Raw genomic sequence first — 21590 nt, 5'->3', positions numbered from 1 at the left:
CATTAAGAATTTATCAGATCTGCAAACGTCGATGCTAAAAAGCTGAAATGTGGTATTGTCATGCTTCAAATTCAGTCCATGATTTAATAGTTGAGTTTGCTTAACAAGGTGTTATAGTCCTGTACTGTGCTTGGCCTTATCAGCCGTATGCTATTGTTTCTTCCCGACTGGTGTGTCTGTATCTAATGAGACCCTTAGCACTGAGTCATCTAACCCTGTGTTGCCCAGTGCACAAGGCCAAACCTGCTTGGCATCTTAACAATGGTGGCCACCATGGAGAATTAGAAAAAAACAGATGAAGTCAGAGGTAAGAAGTACCAGCATTGTAGCCGAGTATTTAAAGATGCTGTGGAATGAGAACTATACACTTTCCATTTTCTTAGTTTGTCATGACTTTTTATTTACAGTCATGATCAATAAAGGCACCCTTTGAAAATAGCCTCCGGGCTAAACATACTTTTCATTAAGCTCACCTGTCTTTATGATGAGTGTTATTTTCTATTGGTCTGATGTAATATTTTAATCTTAAATGTTGCATTTTAATAAGCTGTAAGTGGAAAATCAGAAAGATTGAAATAAAGGCTTGAAATGCGTCTGTGTAATTAATCTGATTTGTTTCATTTTGTGAAATAAGTTACTGAAATACACAAACTCTGAAATTCATTTATGAATACAACTAAAGAATCAAAGTTGAATAAAAAAATAGGTCTAAAAGAACTTGAGTAAGTTTGCAAGGTCCTGATCTTATATTCCTCTTGGCCATGAAGCTTTAGCCTCACTGAACCAAAAGAAACTTGTCAGCTGACACATCAGTGAATTCTGAGAAAATTATTATGCTGCTTGAGTTTTTTTCTTCTTTATGCAAAAGTTCTGCCCACAGTTGGAAAGTCAGAAAAGTTTGAACATTACAAGAATAAAGCAAGAGTTGAAATAAGTCCTGAAGTTAAACAGCTACGAAACAGAATACAATGTGTAATTTTATCATCATGGCCAAAAATCTGTGCCTCGGTTCAACTGTATCACGATGTCATACAGTATTTATGTATTCTGCGCTGCCTATACACCATGGATGTCTTCCATGCAGTTCAATCCCTATAAATATTTGAGCTCATCTTGCAGCATATTGTATGTTTCCTTCTCTGGCTAAAAGTTTGCACAACAGTGATGCCACATGCCAACTTGTCTGTGACTTACTGTCCTCAAGCTTAATTTATTATGCATGCAATATGAACAGGACCCTGCTGCACTACAGCACTTCAAAGATGCAGGCATGACTGGAAATGCCACAGAATTTGGAGCTTTTGCCATTCTTCTGTGACCTTGAAAACCTTTTGATGGAATTCAGCTAAATGCATTGCCATGGCACAATTTGATTCAAATATGCGCACAAACAGAAAAAAAAAAAAAGTTTAACATTTGAACACATCAAAGATACGTCCATTAGTCTCAGTGCAGCATCTGCTGGACTGGATTCCACTGAGACCTTTGTCTGATACCCCGAGACTGCTAAACATGAGAGAAAAATCCTATTTTGACTTTTTTCTTGGAAATGTATTTTGATCTGGTCTGGACTATCATCTGGAGAGTCTCTGCTTTGATCCAGAGACAAGTAATTTCAGTCCAAACACTGAAAAAAAACTATAGTTTTCTAAAAAGTACCAGTTTCTAAGTCATTAGAGAACTAATTGCATTATTTTAACTCTTAATAATAAAGGTTTCTAACGAATCTTCCTAGGTTTAACACTAGTCCTCAAGATATTTACACCGGAGATGAACAAAGAGACGCTGAAGGCTCAAACAAGAAGCTGTAATAATTTTGCTGTTCTTTGACTCTTGGAAAGCGATAAAGTGTTATTGATGTGCAAACCTTCATTTGTGCATTAATTACAATGAAATATATTCTCAATTAAGCCACCAGAGAGAACTTATGTAACTTATTTTTCTTATGTTTTGCTTTGTCTGGATGAACAGAAAAAACTTTTGTGAAAATAATTGCATCACAATAAGTTCTTCTAGTGTTTATCTAAGCCAGTATGTTTCTGTTATAAAATGAGCCTTTTGAGTCAGGTCCACTTTAATAGAAAAGCACAACAATTCGTTGATGAACACCTGTAACAACACTGTCTAGAAATATCTGACAAAAAAAAACAAAATGTAGATTTTATTGTTTTTCAGTTAAAACAAAGAAATGTTTTAACTGTGTATCTGTGTGTGTGAGTGCAACCTCTTTAACACTCTGATATAATATTAAAGTCTGACTCTACAACTTAGACTTAGACTTAGACTTGTACTTTATTGATCCTTTGGGAAGACTCCCTCAGGAAATTGAAGTTACCAGCAGCTCCCAGGCAAAAAACAAAGTTAACACACAGTAAGCAAAAGTGCAAAAGAATACAAAATACAAATTAAATACTAAGGTACACACCAAATGTGAGTAACCAAAACCTTAAATTATGCAAGAAAAACCTTAAATTATGCAAGAAACAAGGAATAAGAATATAGAATATAAGAATATAAGTAAATATAAATACAACACAAAAAAAAATATAAGAATTTGACGGATAGATTGACCAGTGATATCGTATTGCACTATGTGGTTTGACCTGATAAGTATGGTAACTTCACATGTATTTGAAGCCCATCAGCACAGGACTTTTGGGAATGTGATTGCGCAAGATCCTTCATGCCTGTTAGTAAAATACCTTCCAGGCTGATGAAAAATGCGAACCCAGCTGCTTGTTTTACATGTTCCTGTTGAGCAGCTGTTTCTCAGGTGGAACAAATTGAATTTTGTTTATGCCCTGCTCTGCTGGTGTGAGGCTCTTTTCCAATAGATTAGAAAGCCAATTCCACACAGAGATGTAATCAGTTAATTTATGCAAATGCTGTTGCAAAACTGAAGGTATAGCCATATTCACCTCATTTTTAGTGAACCTTTAAATAGTAAAATGAAAAATGACGAGCAGTTTAATGCTGATAGTCACAAACCGTTACTCTGTTGCAGTTTCTCCATCATGTGGCCAAAGCATGAACTGCAAAACATAGTTTTGAACATAAATATAATGAGAATTTTAGACAATGGTCACAGTTTCTAAAAAAAAATAACAAAAAAAACACTTGCAATGTGGTTTCATCTCTCTTTAGAGTGATGTTAAAAATACATCAGAGGAGAATGAAAAAAACTAAAAAGTTTGACTTGTCTGAATTTACTAAAGCCACAAAACTCTTCAGAGGCAACATAAAAAAAAAATGTGATCTTTACTTAAAAACTTTTAATAAGCTACTTGTAATCACATGTTCAGTGAAAGAGATAAGTTTGGAAATGTGGGCTGTGGAGATGCCTCTCTGCCTAAGTTATATAAAGAATTCAGGTTGTGTGCTATCTTCAGCTGCAATGTGTATTCACTTAGGAGAAGCATTACACAGAAGCCCAAAGCTTGAAAAGGGAGAACAAAAAGCATTTCTAATGAGAGTTTATTAAAGCTTAATAACATTAAAAAAGAAAACAGAGCTATGTCAGTAGAGTTAGCTGGGAGATCCTGCAGATATTAGACCAAGACTAAAAAATGTTATCCTGAAAGAGGCTTTAAGAAAGACAATAATAGATGGGAAAATTGACTAAAAGCATTCCTCATGAATTCAAAACAGAGAATTAGAGGAAAGACATGAATTTGGAAGAAAATGTAAAAGTCTGCCCAGATACTTTACCAAAGACCTGGCACAACTTTGCTCTTTTTAAAGGATAATGTCCCCACTATCAACGTCAAGATCTAGGGTAAAGAATGATGAGGGAAGCCACATTTTACGAATCTGATTGTAAACTTGAACGCTGAAGTCTTTCTTGACCACTGTTGAAAAGGAGGAATTTAAAATGGTCAAAAGAGTGAATGGCCATTCTTAATTTAGGAGAGATGACTAAAGTGAGATCCACCAGGGTTCAAAAACCTTTATCAATCAATCAATCAATCAAATTTTATTTGTATAGCACATTTCAGCAGCAAGGCATTTCAAAGTTAGTTATATCTAACTTCCATTTAATGTAGCTTAAATAAATAATTAATTTACCTTTGCCATAATCTAAATATTAGTGGTGAAAGTGATGAAAACTAGACTTAGTAGTACAATAAAATATAGTAATTTGTTTTAATAATTCAATTCAGAAGGTGAAACTATATTGTGTACCTTTCAATTGTTTTTCTTTATTAATTTGAACATTTTTTATTTTTTTTTTGTTTAACAACTGAACATAACTTTTAAGCACTAGGACTTTTGGCACACAACTCATTTTCTAGATCCACAAAAACCCCTCAGTCAGAAAGCAGATCACAGAGGTTTATGGTTTTATTTCAACACAGGAGTTTTCAACATCCGGTCAGTGGGATCAAGTACACTACATTACAGGTTTCAACCAACCAGACACTCATCCACAAACAGCATCACCAGACAAACAGGTAAAGGAGAAGGTAAAACAGTGTGACAGTAATTCACACACTAGTCCCAGACAGGGCCTCGCTCTGCTCTTTGACTCTGATGCCATCTTTTTGAACCACAGGTACATCACATCACATGTATAGGGAAAATGAAAGCGCACCAGGTGCCTTGTAGCGAACGCACAACAAAAGTCTGAACTGTTTCAGCCGTTGCCAACAACACCACAACAACTTATCTCTAAAAGGACAGGAGCTAATGGCTCAACTTCAGCACAGCCAGATCACAGAGTAAATTATAGTAGAAAAAAAGAAACATTCAAGATGAATCTTTTAACTTTTGCTGGTAGTTCATGTTTACAGCAGTTATTTTTCTTTCAGCTTACCCTGGATTCACACAAGTCTAGATGAGCATTTTTTTATGAATCTTCCATGATTCATTGTGGCTTGATAGCTGAGTAGCAATAGAAAGTAGGACAAAAAGAAAACATCACTTTGAAATAACATGGCAACCAATAGGCAACATATTACAGTATAAAAGTAAAAAAAGGAACAAAAAGCTGAATTCTAATAAAAAAATTTATATTGTGCACAAAAGGCACTCAAATGTGTTCTACTTACACATAAATAAAGACAAAGTGTTAAATATGCTTCATTCATGTAATCATATACTTTATGGAACTTTTCTTTCTCATGGATTTAAAAAGATCTGAAATACAATATTAAATGAAAACAGTAAAAACATATTGGATCAGTTTAAGCGTCATATTAGATTCAGATAATTCCCATCATGCCCTTGATGAATTGATAGCTGGTTTACTACACAGAGTGATACCAGAAGAAGTAAGAACCAGAAGAGGGCGCTTTATGTCTTTGAAACACCATTGATTTTAGCTTTAGAAGATCACTCTTCTCAACAACAACGCCACAGAAACACCAATGCATCCTTTTATGAGAGTTGAAACGTGAAGTTTTACATCCAGCAAATATTTTCAGCCTGCATGGTGTATCTGTGGTCGAACTGTGAAATCAGTACCCAGTTTAGGATGTGAGTTAGGCTTAATCATCACCCAAATCTATGGAAGTCCAGATGGACTCAATCTGTGCATTTCACCATGAAAAGGCACCACGACACAGTCACTGAGTCTGATATCATGAGCCCCACATTACAGCGCAAAACATGCAGAACTGAGCAGGCTCTTTGGGTTGCAGGTTACAAGGTCTCTGGAGTACATATGTCAAAAGACAGAAGTTAGAGCAGATATAAACACTGAAATATTGTGACGTGGATCAAATCCAGCAATAGAAAAATTGGAATGGTGTTAACTCTGAGCATTACTGTGCCAGCCAGGAAAAATAAACACAACGCTTGAAGTAAATAGCATAGTCTGCTAACACCAGACTATGCTACTTATAAAAAAATAGAAACTTCTCACATTTATCAGGATTATGGAGGTCCAAAATGTCATAAAGTAGTAAATAAATAAATCATCAGATGTTTTTGTAATATATAGGTTATAGCTGAAAAAATAACATTGGAAATGAATACATGTAATACATGAATAAATGTGTCTACAAATATTTAAAAGGCAGTAACTAATACCAAATTAAATACCATTTTAAAGAAAATCACACATATATATATATATAAACCTCACGTTTGATTGGTGAGCCTGCAGAGTAAGTCAGTTTTAATTTGTTTAACAGGATAAAATGGCTCTGACCACCTACTGACAGATAAAAGAAATTCATGATCTATTACAGCAAATAGCCATGAAAAAACAATAAATAGTGAGATAATTATTATTTTATTCTATAAAATACATATATTTAGGACACTCTTAATTACACATGTTTAAAATCATCAATGTAGCTCTTTCCATTTTTAATTTACTAGTGATACAATTCTGTAACAATTTAATGATTTATTTATTTAAACAATTTTGGCAAATTCTGACCTCCATACTAGATTTTACTGTAGAAATGTAAATTTGAAAAAGAACTTTAAAAAAGCTGTGGTAACTAAAAAAATAAAATAAAATAAGCCTTTAATATGAAACAATCTAGATGAAAATGGTGTCAAGGTAGAAAATATTTTAAGCAACATAAACAAAAAAATCCTTTATTCAGCCTTTGCGCTTTAATGCTATTTCCAAACACACTCTAATTACAGAGTACATTGTAGAAGATCTAAACTGTATTTTACTATCAAATAATTTCCTTGTAATTTACTGAAAATAATACAAATGTGTTTTAAGATCTAAGCGCAGGTCAACCCATCTTTGTTTTATTTTGTTTTAACCTGTACACAATAAAACACTTACAAATTACTAGCTCTATATTCTGTACAAGTTCCCTACAGGATTCCGTCATTAGGCGGTTTGTTCATTTTCTGCATTTCATATACAGCACATGAGAACAAACTGTGGACAGGGCCGTGTTCAGTCTGCTCTGTCTAACCATGCAGTATGGAGGGAAAATATTTTGCTCTAGTACCATGGCACTGATTTGTCAAGTTTCTTCATGCCAAGATGCTTCATCTGCTGCAGTGTTGCCACACTCATGCCAATTTTTAAATCCAACACATAAAGATAACAAGGCATTTTTTTCCCTAGAAATGTTGGATACTTTAAGCTTGTTGCATTTTTTCCATCATAGTGATTAATATATAGAAGTTTCTACAATGGTTAACAAGCTCCATTAAAAGTTTGCCCTTTGTTCTCCTTTCAATGCATGCAGAAATAAATATCATCCTGGTGTCACATTGTTCTTGTACTAAAACCAGAAAACATAATGATGTTAGGTAGGTTTGTACAAGTGCATCTCAATAACTACGAACATAACTGAAAATTAAATATATTACTTTAATCTGATTCGAGAATTGAATGAATTGAAATAGACATTCATTAAGCACAAAGTTATAAATTTGAAATGTTCATTTTTGATCAGTTTGAAAATTATGGTTTACAGCTAGCAAAAACCGGAGATTTAGTCTCTCAAAGAAATAAATATTACATGAGAGCAATAATATAATATTGCTATATATTAATATAGGGATTTTAACAATATGTTAAATCTTTTAAAATCAAGCTTCAGATTGATAACTTGGACAGTTTGGCAACAGACAGTCCAGCCACCCTTCAGAAGGAGGGTATGCAATACAATTTAATTAATACAGAAGATAAAGGTATCCAGGCATATTATTAGAAAGTTAAGTGAAAGGAAAAGGTACTGGAAGGAAACGTACTAAGTTATTTGAGGCCTAGTGTGAGGTTTTGTCAGTCAGTGATGACAAGTAGAAAATGCTAGTGTTGGTCCACTCTGTTTAACGGAGTCAAAGTCAGCACAGTCATTTCCCAGGAAATTTTGGAGCACTTTATGTTTCCCTCTGCTGAGACACTTTATAGATTTAATTATTTAAAATTCTAGCAGGACTGGACACCTGCCAAAAGTGGCAGCAAATGGTCATGACACCATTTGCTTGATTAGCCAACAAATTCTTCAGGCCCAAATACTACAAAGAATATCAAGTACACAGTCAAAAGAAGAATGAGGGATCCAAAATGAATACTCACTAACTTTATATCAGGATAATATTTCTGGATTAAATTTATTTTTTCCAAAGGTGATGTTGTAATTTGTGAGAAACTGAACATTGGGCTGTATGCCACAACCATGTTAAGAAATGAACAGAAACAAACAACTGTGTGTAATGAATTCATCCCTCTGTGTGTAATGAATAAATACGATTCAGTTTTTGAAATGATTATTAAAATAAATTGCTTTTCTAAGGATATTCTAATTTATCAAGATGCACCTGTATGCAGGGCCATAAGGTCTGAGCCCTGGACGGTAAACAAAAGATGTGTTTTAGTGGTTTGACACTCGTCCACGTGACGTTTTCATACAGGAGAGATGGAAAACATCAGCTGGACTGGATGTCACGAGTGGGAATCTTTTTTTTTTTTTTTTCACTCAAGTATTGCTTCAATGGCCTTCAACAAATCTCTGAAACGAGAGCATGGCCATAGATTTCTGTTGAAGCTGAGGTATAACTGAAGTTTACATAGTCTTTTACACAGTAGCTCAAGTTTCAAAGAGCTGTATGACATTAAACCCCTACAGCATCGTCTGCTGCTTTGTCACCATGGCAACCTGGAGACTCCTGTACAGTGAGGACAATATTTGTCTCTACTTTAAGGAATATTTTCTTGTTTCGATCATCTTTTCTCTCTTTTACAACAGATTCCACCTCTGCTACATGCTGCCAGTCTTATCCCCGGCATCACCTGAAACATTCACATTGGACCCTGAAGCTGAGCTGTTACTGGGAAACAGTTTTTCAGTGGGAGTCACGGCGGGACTGCCAACCCCTGAAGAGCTGGAGCTGCTCGAGCGGTGCTGCGTCGGAGCGGAGCGTGCCGATCTCATGGCCGGGGGGCGCAGCTGAGCCCCGGCCAGCCGGGCAGACAGGGCGGGTTTGAAGGTGGTCATCATCTCAGAGGTGGAGCTGCTGCTGCGCCGCATGGCTGCATCCGGGTCACGGATCATGATGGTGTGAAGTGGACTGCCGGGCTCTGAGCTTGCCGGGTTCTTCATTGGCTCCAGGGTGTCCAGGACCACATCGGGGGCCTGCTTCACGGTGTTCTGGCGCTCCAGCTCACGTAGCTCATGTAGTGCAGTACTCATGGTCTTCTCAATGTCCTGAAAAAATACAGACAGAATTTGATATTCAAGACTGTATTAAAGCACCTTAAAAACAGAAGGACTCTGCTAAGTTTAATTTATGAACTGCAGATCATATTCACAGATTACACTACGTATATTAAAAAGCTACGATTTACGACAGTGTCCAGGAAAGTATTCATAACCCTTGATCTCTCTTTTTTAAGATATCAATTATAGGTGTAAAGTCTTTAAGAGTTAGTTTCTACTATTTTTACACATTTTAGACATTTCACTCAAAAAAGCTTAATCTCAGTGCTGATGAAGAGCATTTGAGAAAATACAATAGAAAATATTTCCCTGGATTTACAGTACAGACCAAAAATTTGGACACACTTTCTCATTGAATTCAATGAGAAGGTGTGTCCAAACTTTTGGTCTGAACTGTAGTTTTGGACTTATTTAGACTATTGTAACATGTGGATTTGGATTTGATCAAAACTATGTCACTGCAGTTCAGGATGGGCTCTTAGGCTTTTTGTCCTGCTGGACGTCAAATGGGACTTATAGTCTTTTGTCAACAATAATTTTCAGGGCCACTTGTTTGTTCTACGAATCCTCCAAAGTGATTTTGGGCCCCTTCTATGATTAATGTCCTCCATGTCCAGTCTGTTGGTTTAGGCTGAGGTCTGCGCCTGGGTATATTTGCATTTTACGTTTCTGATACTGTTTCTTCATTCATGCTTTCTAACAAACCTCCGGTCTTCAGAGAACAGCTGGTTTTACACTGAGATTAAATTATACACAGATTAAATGACTTTTTCTAATTAGGTGACCACTGGTACACTCAGACTTTGTAAGGGGTGTCAGAGTAAAGAGGGCATGCCATCCTTCCAGATTTTGATTTGTTAAAGTCATGTACAAATACTAATAAGCTACTGAAGATAAAAGTTTGCTGCTATAAGGTAAAAAATGTCTGACCTCAGCCAGAGCCTCGGTCTCCAGTGTTTTGTGGTCCCCCAGGCTGCTGTGGCGAGTGGCCCCTGGCACTGGTCTCAGTGGGTGGCCCTCTGGATATGCCTTCCTATCTGGATAGTTAATACTGCCTGCACTACCAAAAGTGCCAAGTCGCCTTTTTTCTGGACTTTCCATGCGAGCCTTGCTAATGGATATTTTATGAGGACTGCTGGGACAGGCAGCGGCACGCGGTGGAGTGTCAGGTACTCTGGTTGGGCTGTGGGTCTCCGCACCGCCGCTCCGACGGCGCGGGACCGCAGCGCCGTCTGATCGTAGCCTGACCCTGGAGAGGAGAAGCCAGACAAATCAATTAGAAACAATGCAGCATATTTCAGACCATTAGAACTTAAAATGTGGGTTTTATATTTTTGTCACCTCCCCATGACTCCTCCGAAGTTGTAATCTGCTGACTGCTCACACGGCGATGGGATGTCATTTTTGGAGGAACCCTTCTCTTCCAGTAACGGTCCACTGCTGGCTTCACTGTCTGCTTTCTGGCTGAGATTATCGGAGAAGGCATCATCCCTGAAACAGCAGAGTCAGATCTATTCAGCGGACCTCCATCAAGGCCCTGCAAAATCCCTTTTCAAACATAGCCACTACTAAAACTGATGACATTGTTACGTACAAGTCTTGCACAACAATATACTGATGGGGGATGAGGCCGTCCACGCCGTTGTGACGACCCTCCCACCAGTCCTCAGAGGCCCTGTGATACAGAAGCAGAGACGCTCCCTTCTTGAAGGACAGCTCCCGGGGACTGCGTCCTGTGTAGTCAAACTTGGCAATGGCTTCAATTTGTTCGACCTCTGAAAACACACGCGAGCAAAATTACATAAGATATATTTCAGAAAATGAAGCAACACATGATTAGAGACATAGTGGCTTATTTTTTTTAAGCCAACAGGCAAAAATTGTTAAAAAAATAAATAAATTGTTAAAATAATAAATAAGTAAAATAGTTCTGCCCCATTTTGGTTCTTTTCTCTGCTTTCAAACCAATCATGCTCTGTTATCATAGTCAAGAGTCTTCTTACTGCTCAATGAGCAACTTATAAATTCAAAATGAAAATCATGGCTTGTTCAGGACATCTATTCTTCAAAGTCTTCCATGCAAACAAAGACAAAAACACAACTGTTCTATTTTTCTTTTGTGCACTCGTGTCTCCTATCATGAGGCATTTATGCTCTGGCCACTGTGCTGAAGAAGATAAGGAGAAGTTGGATTATTACTATCCCAAAAAGGAAGAATCCATGGCGGAGTGAGGTGCATTGACTGTAATAAAATAGTTACACGTTTGCAAAAGCACTGACATTGGTAACCAATATCCAAATTTTTCTACACTTCAGTTTGTGTGCAATTTAGTTATCAGACCACAATTACTGAACATGGCAATTTGCATTTTTTCACATTTAGGTTCCTTTAACTGAGATATCTGTCTATACTGTTTTACAAATATAAGAAAGTCTGATAAAAGCTGCATAATTTACTTCAAATTGCAGAAAATATGTACCTATTTTGATGTTATTTTTAAAATTACACTGTTAATTTATCCACAGAGGGAATAATAATCTATGTGCTTAAGTAGAAACCTTTTGAAAATTGGCTGAAGTTTACAATGAAATGAAAATTTAATTAAAAATTATTTCACTATAGACATTTCAAGTACATGCTTGTTTTGTATTTTTTTCAATAAAAAAATTAAACAAGTGAATAAATTATGTTTTGAATAAATTCTTTTTTTTTACATCTCAGCTAAAAAAGTGCCCTGCAGTGTTTTCCAACAGGCCAGCAGGGGTCAGTCAAAGTTAACTGTTCAACAGCGGAAAAACACAATTTAAAAAGAAAACGCCCAGAAAGTTTGATGTTCTTAACCCACCAGAGATGGATGTTTGAGCTGCCATTTGAGGCAAAATGGAACAGAGCTATAGTTCAAATGCAACCTAAATTGAAAGACAGATGCTACCCTCATCACTGCAGGGGATTCGCTCCCAATTAACATGAGCCTGTTTTGCTTTCATGAAAAACGAGCTAGTGCCAGAGGACACTAAAAACTGTTACGTATGAAGGGCAACCAGAAAGGCTTTGCTTCCTTTTTTCAAGTGAGAACAAGAAAAAAAATAGATAGGGTCAGCACTTTCTAACACCCTAAAAAACAAGTCATCTACAAAGCTGAAATTTTAAGAGACAGCACGGGAGAGATGCCTCAGTGTATAAGCAACACTTTGGCTCCTGTGCCTGGCCCGGTTATGTATTCAAAGCTCAGAGGACGAGCGAGGAAACACTATACAAAGGAGAATGTCCCGAGAGAATCGCTGAATAACACCGAACAAAGAGTCAGCGCAGAGAGGGGGGAGGCACGTGCTCACATACACACAGCAACACAGATCAAAAACACTACACTGCATGCCAGCACTGTTTACTCAAGTTGCCTTTAGCTTCAAACATCACCTAAGCCTTTTTGCCTTCAGAAGCTGCTGCAGCTCATACTGCACATACTCAAGAGTGGAAATATAGTCGATACAACCAGCCTGTCTACACTTTAAAGTATTTTGAGCCAAAAAGTCTGTAAGGATGTTCTCTTGTCTAAAATAAATGTTGTACAGTGCCTCCCGCATTTATTGGCCCCACTGGTAAATATGTGTAAAACGCATTATAACAAACTCATCTTTTATTGCAGTCGCAGAGCGCCACACGGGAAGAATCTGACTGTTTATTTTGTAGTTTAATGTTTTATTTTACTTTTTTTTTAATGCAAATTTACTAGTGTTAGTCATTTGTATAACCGTTATTTGAAAAAAAATAAATGAAAAATACAGCACTCAGGATTCTACAGCATTTCATGGGTTTGGAACAGACAGTGAGATGGTCACAGGGCCTTCTCTCAATGGTTCTTCACTCCACATGTTTTCTACTGGATTTAGGTCTAGGGACTGAGATCGGCTTATTGTATTGTAGAGGCTTTTGTTTCAAATGCCATTAAAGCTGAAAGCATACACGTATAATAATGCATCTTGCTATTTAACACCTCAACAGTGTATTTACCTTCATCACTAGTGTGTGGCTCAGTTCCATTATCAACTTCATCGATGGTTCCTGGTTCACTGTGGGGACTGTCACTACATAAAGAAATGTGAAGTGAAATTTCATCACTAATAACTTATACAGCCAAAACTATTTTCATGCACAAACTGAAATAATAAATCTTGCTGACAAATAGGAGAATTGGAAAACTACTCTAATTTTCTTAAGTTTATTCCCAGATAAGGGAACCACTCACCAGTACTCTTCCCCACCCGTCATGCACTTCTCGTAGACCGGCCCATCCAGCTCACGCTGATTTGGGAAGATGACTTCATGGTTGATGATGATGGTCTTGATGACTTCGTTGACATGTGCCTGACACGCCACAGGATCCTGGCCGTCCGGGATGGGCATCAGAGTGGGGCCGAAGCAGATGGCTAAATTGTAGGGATCCATCATGTTTTCATCGCTGTACTGGGAAAGACTGAGGAACAAGAAAGCAGAGGTTGTTGATTCAGCCTGTATATGGCTGATTTGTGATATTGATGAAGAGAGCAGCACTTTATTTTTTAAACATATAGCAAGAGAAATTGGAGAGACAAAAAAGCAGTTGAAAAAATCTGGTGAAAGAAGAAAGAAATGTCTGTAAATTGAGGATAATGTTTTATTTGGAGTTGTTGGGAAAGATCAGAGCTTTTCTATGAAAGGGACAGTGATAAAAGATAAATCTTGCAATGGGACTTTGTTTCAAAGGAACACAGTTTCACAAGCTTCATTTCACAGCCGTGACATTTGCTTTAAAAGCATTTGCAATCATCCAACATATTGAAATCCACTAATACAGCTTATGCTACAGAGTAACCCTTTTTAACCAAATCTTTTAGTGGAGCAACAGGAAATCATAATCAGTCTTTGAACATTATTAGCAGGCTAAGTGTGGGCAGAAACAGTGCAGCTGGAATTGCTCCAACAGAGCATAATATAAAGTCTGTGTCTTTGATCTGCAGGCAGAAAGTAAAGGTAGCATTAATAACATCTGTTATTAGAGGAATATTACACCGAGCCGAAGGATATGAGTTTTCAGATCTGTACATAACTTCTCAAACACATGTAAAATTGCATATCTGGTCTTTTCCTTCCTTTACTTGCAATCTATTTGGTGTTTGCTCAACCCAGAGGAGAATTACATTTGCATGCAAAATAAGGTACAAGATTCGATGTCGTATCCTCTGTAGGGACTATGCAAAGCACAAACTAATTTTTGCACGCTGTTTGTTACAGGGGAAGAGGTGTAACTTGAGGTTTAAGGACTAAAACTCACTGATTGAGAAATGCAAAAAGGTATCTCATGACGATTATGACGGTCCGAGGAAGAGTAACGACTATCTGCTGGATGTGATGGGCTCTCTCCGCTTCTGACTCCAGCTCTGAAACAGCAGAAAGTAAAAGATGGCAAACATCAATTAAAAATTATTTCACTTTGACATGGCCACTTGCTAAGCAAAAGAACATTGAATTACTACAAATGTTTATGTTAAAACTGTAGAGTTTTTTTTTAGTTCCCAATTCTTATTTAGGTATTTTTTTTATTAATCAGGCCTGACAGTGTAGTCTGGAAATAATCTGAGATCAGAATTGAATGATGGGATTGGAAATAGAGTTTAGAAATGTGAATATTTCCTGCATATTTTTTCAATTCTTTTTTCATGTTTATCCAGACCTGGGAAATACTTCTGGTAATTGTGTATTAAGCTATTCTCATCAGCCTGGTTCTCTGAGGCAGATCATAGGCACATGGTGGTATGATTAGGTCCATGTCGGGCATGGCACAGTCTTACTTTTAAGAAAACGTAAGGTGTCGATTTTCCTTTTTTCATCTTGTGAAAATCCCATCTTGTTTAAGTCTTTTCTGCTGACTCACTGATAGTGGAGATGAAATCCAGGAAACGCTCCTTTGGAAAGAGTGGGTTCTCCAGCCCTCTGAAATACAGCTTCAGCACTCCTGCCACTGAGTTAATATCGTGGTCATTCTGGTCATCAATCAGTGGGTCCTCACCTAAAAGAGAACAACATCTGATGAGCCAAACTTTGGTCTGAATTGGTTTGTCCTGTTTAAGTGCTTTGGATATTAAAAACTGGGAACACAGAAGATAAACTCACCTCTTTCAAATGAGTTTTTGATGTCGTTGACTTCCACCTGTGATCCTGGCACGCGAAATATCCCCTGCTGCTGCAACCCTGGGAGAAATCCAAACCAGATTTCACTGATTTAGAACTACGCTGGCTGTCACTATCTTGAAACCACATCACCAGCTTCATGACAGAGCTTTGGAAACATATAACACAGGGCAGGAAATGTAATCTAGTCGTAAAGAGAGAGATACGTATTTTTCCAGGCAAGGGCCCCCTCAGTGAGCCGGCAGCATGTGGTTTTAGTTAGAGGCTTCTAATCAGTTTTTTGTAGTTTCATTAGGTCCAGATCCAGAGCAGAGGCCTGCAGGCCACAGCAACGAGCTGAAGACAGATGTGAAGGTAGACAGGGAGGAAGTCTAAAGAGGTTAGGGGGCGGACTGAACCCGATGAAACAAAGACCAGTTGGAGACTCAAAACTCTGTGTGTGATCTGTTGTCAAGTTACAGTCAGCCAGCTGAGAGCTTCAAAGAGTGTGTCGGTCAGTTCTTGTCCCTTGTAAAGGTTAAACAGGAGCACAATGAACTTATTTTATTGTTTCTTTTTACTGCCTTTTTGCAGTCCCTTCAACAGCGATAAAAGCACAAAGTGAAACTTACCGTACAGATTGATGTATCTGACACAGCTTTCAACAACAAGCGGAATTGGTTGGCCTGAATCCTGAAACATTGTGAGACAAAAGAAAAATATATGGATATAAAAGACACATTCAATCTTATGAATATTGTAATTGTAAATAATGATTCTTGTTGCATGTACAGTGGCGTGCAAAAGGATTCATTCCCCTTGGCCATCACAAAATAGTCCTCAATTGGGAAGTAGAAGTAAAAGGATATGTGGTTTTAATTTGTTTTTACAAATAACAATTGTAAAAAGTGCGGCATGCATAAGCATTCAGCACCTTCTGAGCCAATACTTGCATCTTATTTGATCCAGAGAGCTCTTTACACATGTTGGCAAACTGCAAATAGAACTTCTTGCATGTTTCTTTCAACAAGGACTTTCTTCTTGCCTCTATTTCAAAAAGGCCGAATGTGTAGAGAGATAATCTAAAAGTTATTCTTTTTGGCTGCTTTTCTGGTTAATGCTCTGCTTACTTGACTTGTTGGATGTCAATGTCTTGGTAGGTTCTCTGGCATCCTCTTTTGTCTTTCAAACAATAGTGCTTTGTTACAAAGCACATAGTGCTTTGTAAGATATTAAAACTTAAGTTATTGTTTTATAACCTAACCCTACACTAAGCCTTTCAACAACTTTCTCTCTGTGTTCCTTGGTCTTCAAGATGCTGTTTGTTCACTAATGTTCTTGAATAAATCAGAGTTCTTTAATAATTAGGTGATTTCTGAGTATAACTGGTTGCCCTGGATTGCATTTAGGAGTACCAGAGTAAAGGGGCTAAGTTCAAATGTATGAGAGACAAGATGTTTATTTGAAAAAAAATCTCTTATGGTTTTTCTCCCATCTCTACTTGTTCAATCACATAGAATCTGTATAAAATGCATTCAAGTTTTTGGCTGTGGCATAAAAATGTAGATGAGTTCAAGGGGTATGAAAGGAATATGAAAACTTTGGCAAGCACTGTACCAGAGTCATCTGGCATGCATATCAATCTTTAACTGTGCAATATGTAAAACACAACAAGTAGAACATGTTTTATTAGATAACAGAAGGAAAGCGACAAAATAAACCCGGAAGTTATGCTAAATATTTTTCAGGTGCAGCACAGCAGAGGAAATATGAATAAGTTCTATTAGTATAGCAATAGTCTGGTGTCCCTTGCAGCCAGGACTACATTCTCTAATAACAGTGATACCTGAATACGAGTACGGGCATTCCTTCTTCCTCTGGGAAAGAAAGCAGCAAAGCAGAGGAAGAAGAGACAGAGAAATCACCGGGTTAGAAGAAAAACTCAGATTGTTATTGACCTTGCTGTGGGGTAAGGGCGGTTAAACACAGGGATTCACAAAAGGACGCTACAGAGTGCAGTCAGGACAGGGTGCAGAAAGGGACAGAGCAAAGATGCTGTTTTCTCCTGTATTTCAGTCATCACAGACTGGCTGGGTTTAGACAGGAAGCTGAAGACATTAAATTGTTCTGCAGGGAAATAAAGGGACGATTGATAGCCACTGTGTCCATATATACCAGTAGGACTATGGAAGGAAGGCGCATTAGAGGTTAAACCAGGGTGTTATAACCAAAAGGCAGCTGGAAAAGGGAGGAGCGGAAAGTTAAATTTTGTGAGAGAATAACAGTGAAGGTTCTGGCTGCGTTCCCTCAGATCTTCAGGGGATGCTCAGTCATACAACACCACCACCGCCACCATTGGTACCTTGATGAAGGTCTCCATATTGCCGTTAAACAGTTTATGGTTAAACATGGAGCGTGGCCTAGGTTTCCGCATTTTCTGTGGTTTAGGGGGAAGGGTGGGCGGCCTAGGAATAATTGAAAAGGGGGACAAAAATACCACAATGTGAAAAGGGAGAAAGCAAAATAAAAACATACAGACATAGTTACTAATCAAAAGCTATAGATATATAAAACATTCACTGAAATTTTACCTTTAAACTGAAGAAAACTGAAACAAACAGGAATTTGGCTTAGAAAAATACTTCAAAACAATTACATTAGAATCATATGACATTTTGGATTTTTACATTTGATTCTGTACATTGTAATTAAAAATTAAAACTTCAAATTAGGAAGATAAACAATAAATAAGGTTGTCAGATCACTCTGTTAGAATTACAGGGTTCATACACCTTTCCTTATCAAATTTCTAGAGACAAATTTCCAAAAAATCTGCAATCGATGGGTGGGTGGGTGGGTGGATGGATGGATGGATGGATGGATGGATGGATGAAGACACACAAATGGTTTCATATATGGATGGTTCTTTGATCGAAAAAAAAAAGGAAAATCTTTTAGGGAAGGGATACAAGGTAAAATGCCTAAAAACAAAATTGTTTTTAAAGTAATTAAATATTTCTTTTGTTTTTCCAAACTTTGTAGGGACCCAAAGATGTGAAAAAGTAGTCTTGAATTTGTTGGAACCATGTTTTTTTATTAATTGAGTCAAATGCAGCGGCAGTAAAGCTGAGACTAGGACCAACATCTTACCTCGTTGTTCCACACTCCGCTCTTTCCCCTGAGGAAGAAACAAAGGAGGAACTTGTCATATTCTTGTGTCTTTATGTTGCACATTATGCAGAGTCCAATCAGTGTCCTATCCCACTAAAGGATTTCAAAACAGACAGAATCACTGCTGAAGACAGGATAAATAGAGCTGTGCTAACACTATTCAAGGGACAAACCCAGCAAACAGTCATTGGGCCCCAGGGGACACAAGAGGCCCCCCTAAAACGGTCTCAGGCGGTCTCTTGGAGATGATGAAACAGGGGTAGCTGCAGTATGCGCAGGCTGTGGAGGGAGGGGTCCATCTGTGGTGACATTGAATGATGTCTGTACTGGTTCACCGAGCCTTTTGTTGTGGCTTTCCAACAGCACAGGCACAGATTGATTCCCCACAAATAACCTCGTTTAATTCATTAAACAAAAGATTTGAACAAAAATGTGTTTTAAAAGTGAGGAAAACATTATGACACCCCACCCCTAATAGCTGGTTACTCCCTTTAGGCAAAATAACTTCTGTGAGATTATTCTTGTTGCATTACACCAGTATCTGACATCAGTCTAAGAAAAGTTTGATCCTCCTTTCAGCCATAAGACGTTTGAGTGGTTCCAACCCATTTCAAGTCAACCGACATTTTAAAAGGATAAAGGTCTGGACTTGCCCCAGGACTTTTCATTTCAGATAAAAATGAGGCACAACTGGACCTTTCAAAAATGACAATGACCTAAAACAGCATTAAATCTGTCAAAGAGTAGCAGAGAATGAAACTATGTTTCAGCTTCAACTGTTTTACAGACGGTTTTATATTTTATTCAAGCTCCCTCAGATACACGGTAGATTTCATGGATTCTACGACTTGGACAGGTTCTGCTGCAGCAAAGTATCTCCAAACAACTTTTCCACCTCCATACTTCAATATTGGTGTGAGGTTCTTCTCCTGGATTGCTGCATTTAGTCTAAGCCAAACATGTTTCCTGTTATCTATCATGGTGTCTTGATGATTCAACTTTATACTCCTCTCTCCAAATAACGTTAATTCAGAAGTCCTGGTCTTTGCCCATGTTGCAAGTTTCTTAGAGAGCAAAGGTTCCCCTCCTGTTTAACTCACATTAAATGTAAACCTAATACTTTTCTAATCAAGAGTAGCAAGAGCCTGCTGACATTTTAGCGTTTTTGGAGACTTATTTTAGCATCTTAAGGTCTGCTTTCAACATAAACTTGTTTGAAATGTTGGGAAGTGTCAGTAGCCTTCAAAACTTAAAATTTCCACACAGAAAAAATCCATGAAGAGAAAGCTGTCTCTACTTTTAAACAGCTCACCTCAAAACTAAAGACCTTTTCAAACGTTCAAAATAGTAATCAACTTTTGACAAGACAAAAACAGATAGACTGAATGACCCCTTGTGAAACTTAGGTTGAGATAAATACATACATATATATTTATCACAGAACCACTTGGTGCCAGACCTTGATATTATGTTTTTATTAACACACACAGCAAGATGTAAACGCCATGTGGCACTAACCAGTTTGATCCCGTTCCCTCTGTCATCCTGACACCACCCACACACATGCACAAACACCCTGTTTTGAGCGTGAGGCAGCCAGCTAATGAGCACGACTCAACCGTGATTTATCGACTAAATAATTAAACATGGGTGGTACCTTTTGGGCACCATATGGTCTGCTCCTGCGCTCTCTCAGCTGCTCCACTGTGGACTCTTGACCACAGAATAAAGTGTTTATGAATGTAAAAAGACTATAATATTTTGCCATGGAACATGGTACCAACCAAAGGGCAATTTGATGTCATAAATGAATGGGTCCTGAGTGTGAAATACACGAAAAATATGCTGAGTTCGTGTGAGCAATTCAGCTGCCCATTTTCATATTAGGTGCACCCCTGATGGAGGAGCAGCTGCAGATATGGGCCCTGGTTTGATCCAGCTGATTGACTGGGTGTAAAGCTGTTCATCACGACTGAGGTGACAAGGAGGCCCCTGGGGAAATAGGTGGAGCCAAGGTAATCCCTCCCCCTCCAGCCTGGAAATAGAAACCCTCGCAGTGACTAGTGAGTATATTCACTAAACGGATAACACTCTAACCAGCAGAGATAGCAGAGAGAGAAATGAACAAGTCAAAGTGTGGTCTGTTTCCGGTGTGACATAACTCCTTTTGAAACTCACTTCTCTTTTCTGTTTCCTGCTGCCTTTCAAAAAATGCCTTTTGTGGAAATGCAAACAAACAAATTGATTGGCCTCCATATTAAAGAAGAGTAGAAAGACCTAAAATAAATCAGCATAATCTCACAGCAAAAATCACTTAACCTGAATATATTTATGCAGTGGAGAAAAACCCTTGCTAAGAAACTATAGTTTTTAAAATTAATGTGGCTATAATTATCTGTACCACTAAATAAATGTAACCAAAATGTTTTTGATCTTTTTAAAAAAACAAGTGTGATAAATAAAAAGTCTATTTACCTTCTCCCAGCGTCTGCTTCAGTAAGTCATGCTTAGCCTGCAGTTTGATGATGAGGTTACTGCCATTCAGGTACTCTTTAAATTTCTAGGAGGGGAGATGGAAGTAAAATGAGTTAAAGGAGTCAAACGGAGTTAATCTATCATAAAAGTTAAACAGTTCAGGATCAAAGAAATGGCAGAAATGTAATTTATTGTAGCTCCAAGTCTATTTTCAGAGCATGTGGAAGAGCAGAGTGATGCTCACAGCGAGCCGACGGTCATTAGGAAGCAGACAGGTCGACACAGACTCACCGAAAAGTAGAAGGTTTCGGTCTCTTGCTGGTTTGACCTCCTCTTGGCTACATTGAGCTTGTTCATGTATGACTCAGAGGCCACAGACTTGATGGATTCAGTGGAGCGGCTGTGCTGAAAGGCATCTGACACATCAAAGTCCTCCACTGTCAGCATGTCCTGGAGTGTTTGCATGGTTGCATCCAAGGTCTTCCTCACCTGGTTACCAGCAGAGTGTGGGAAGGAGTGAAGATAACAAAATGTTTTTGTTTTTGTTTTATTTTGGGGGGTTTTATCAGCGGTTCAAGTAACTGTTTTGAATTCTGATTTGATGATAATAATAAATCTGCCTAGAATTCTGAATTAGGTAGATTAGAACATAA

At 37.8% G+C, this 21590-nt stretch overlaps 1 protein-coding gene across 3 annotated transcripts in view; it reads right to left on the bottom strand.

Moving 5' to 3' along the window:
* Positions 1 to 4318: 4318 nt before the first annotated feature.
* Positions 4319 to 21590, bottom strand: part of srgap3 (SLIT-ROBO Rho GTPase activating protein 3) — a 69036-nt gene continuing 51764 nt past the window's right edge. For 2 of the 3 annotated variants that reach the window (XM_032549134.1, XM_032549136.1), the window contains 14 exons: positions 21229 to 21426; positions 20938 to 21022; positions 18442 to 18469; positions 17654 to 17756; positions 15924 to 15984; positions 15295 to 15372; positions 15056 to 15190; positions 14456 to 14561; positions 13391 to 13618; positions 13156 to 13229; positions 10738 to 10918; positions 10485 to 10634; positions 10074 to 10392; positions 4319 to 9131 (listed from right to left, as the gene is read on the bottom strand). In XM_032549134.1, coding sequence (XP_032405025.1) covers positions 8685 to 9131; positions 10074 to 10392; positions 10485 to 10634; positions 10738 to 10918; positions 13156 to 13229; positions 13391 to 13618; positions 14456 to 14561; positions 15056 to 15190; positions 15295 to 15372; positions 15924 to 15984; positions 17654 to 17756; positions 18442 to 18469; positions 20938 to 21022; positions 21229 to 21426 — 2193 coding nt within the window. In that variant the 3' untranslated portion in view covers positions 4319 to 8684. Of the gene's footprint in view, positions 9132 to 10073; positions 10393 to 10484; positions 10635 to 10737; positions 10919 to 13155; positions 13230 to 13390; positions 13619 to 14455; positions 14562 to 15055; positions 15191 to 15294; positions 15373 to 15923; positions 15985 to 17137; positions 17169 to 17653; positions 17757 to 18441; positions 18470 to 20937; positions 21023 to 21228; positions 21427 to 21590 lie in introns of all 3 variants that reach the window. The other variant, XM_032549135.1, reaches the window with a different exon arrangement.

This window comes from Xiphophorus hellerii, chromosome 20 (assembly GCF_003331165.1).
Source record: "Xiphophorus hellerii strain 12219 chromosome 20, Xiphophorus_hellerii-4.1, whole genome shotgun sequence".
NCBI classification, from domain to species: Eukaryota; Metazoa; Chordata; class Actinopteri; order Cyprinodontiformes; family Poeciliidae; genus Xiphophorus; species Xiphophorus hellerii.
This window is presented reverse-complemented; position numbering and strand designations above follow the sequence as displayed.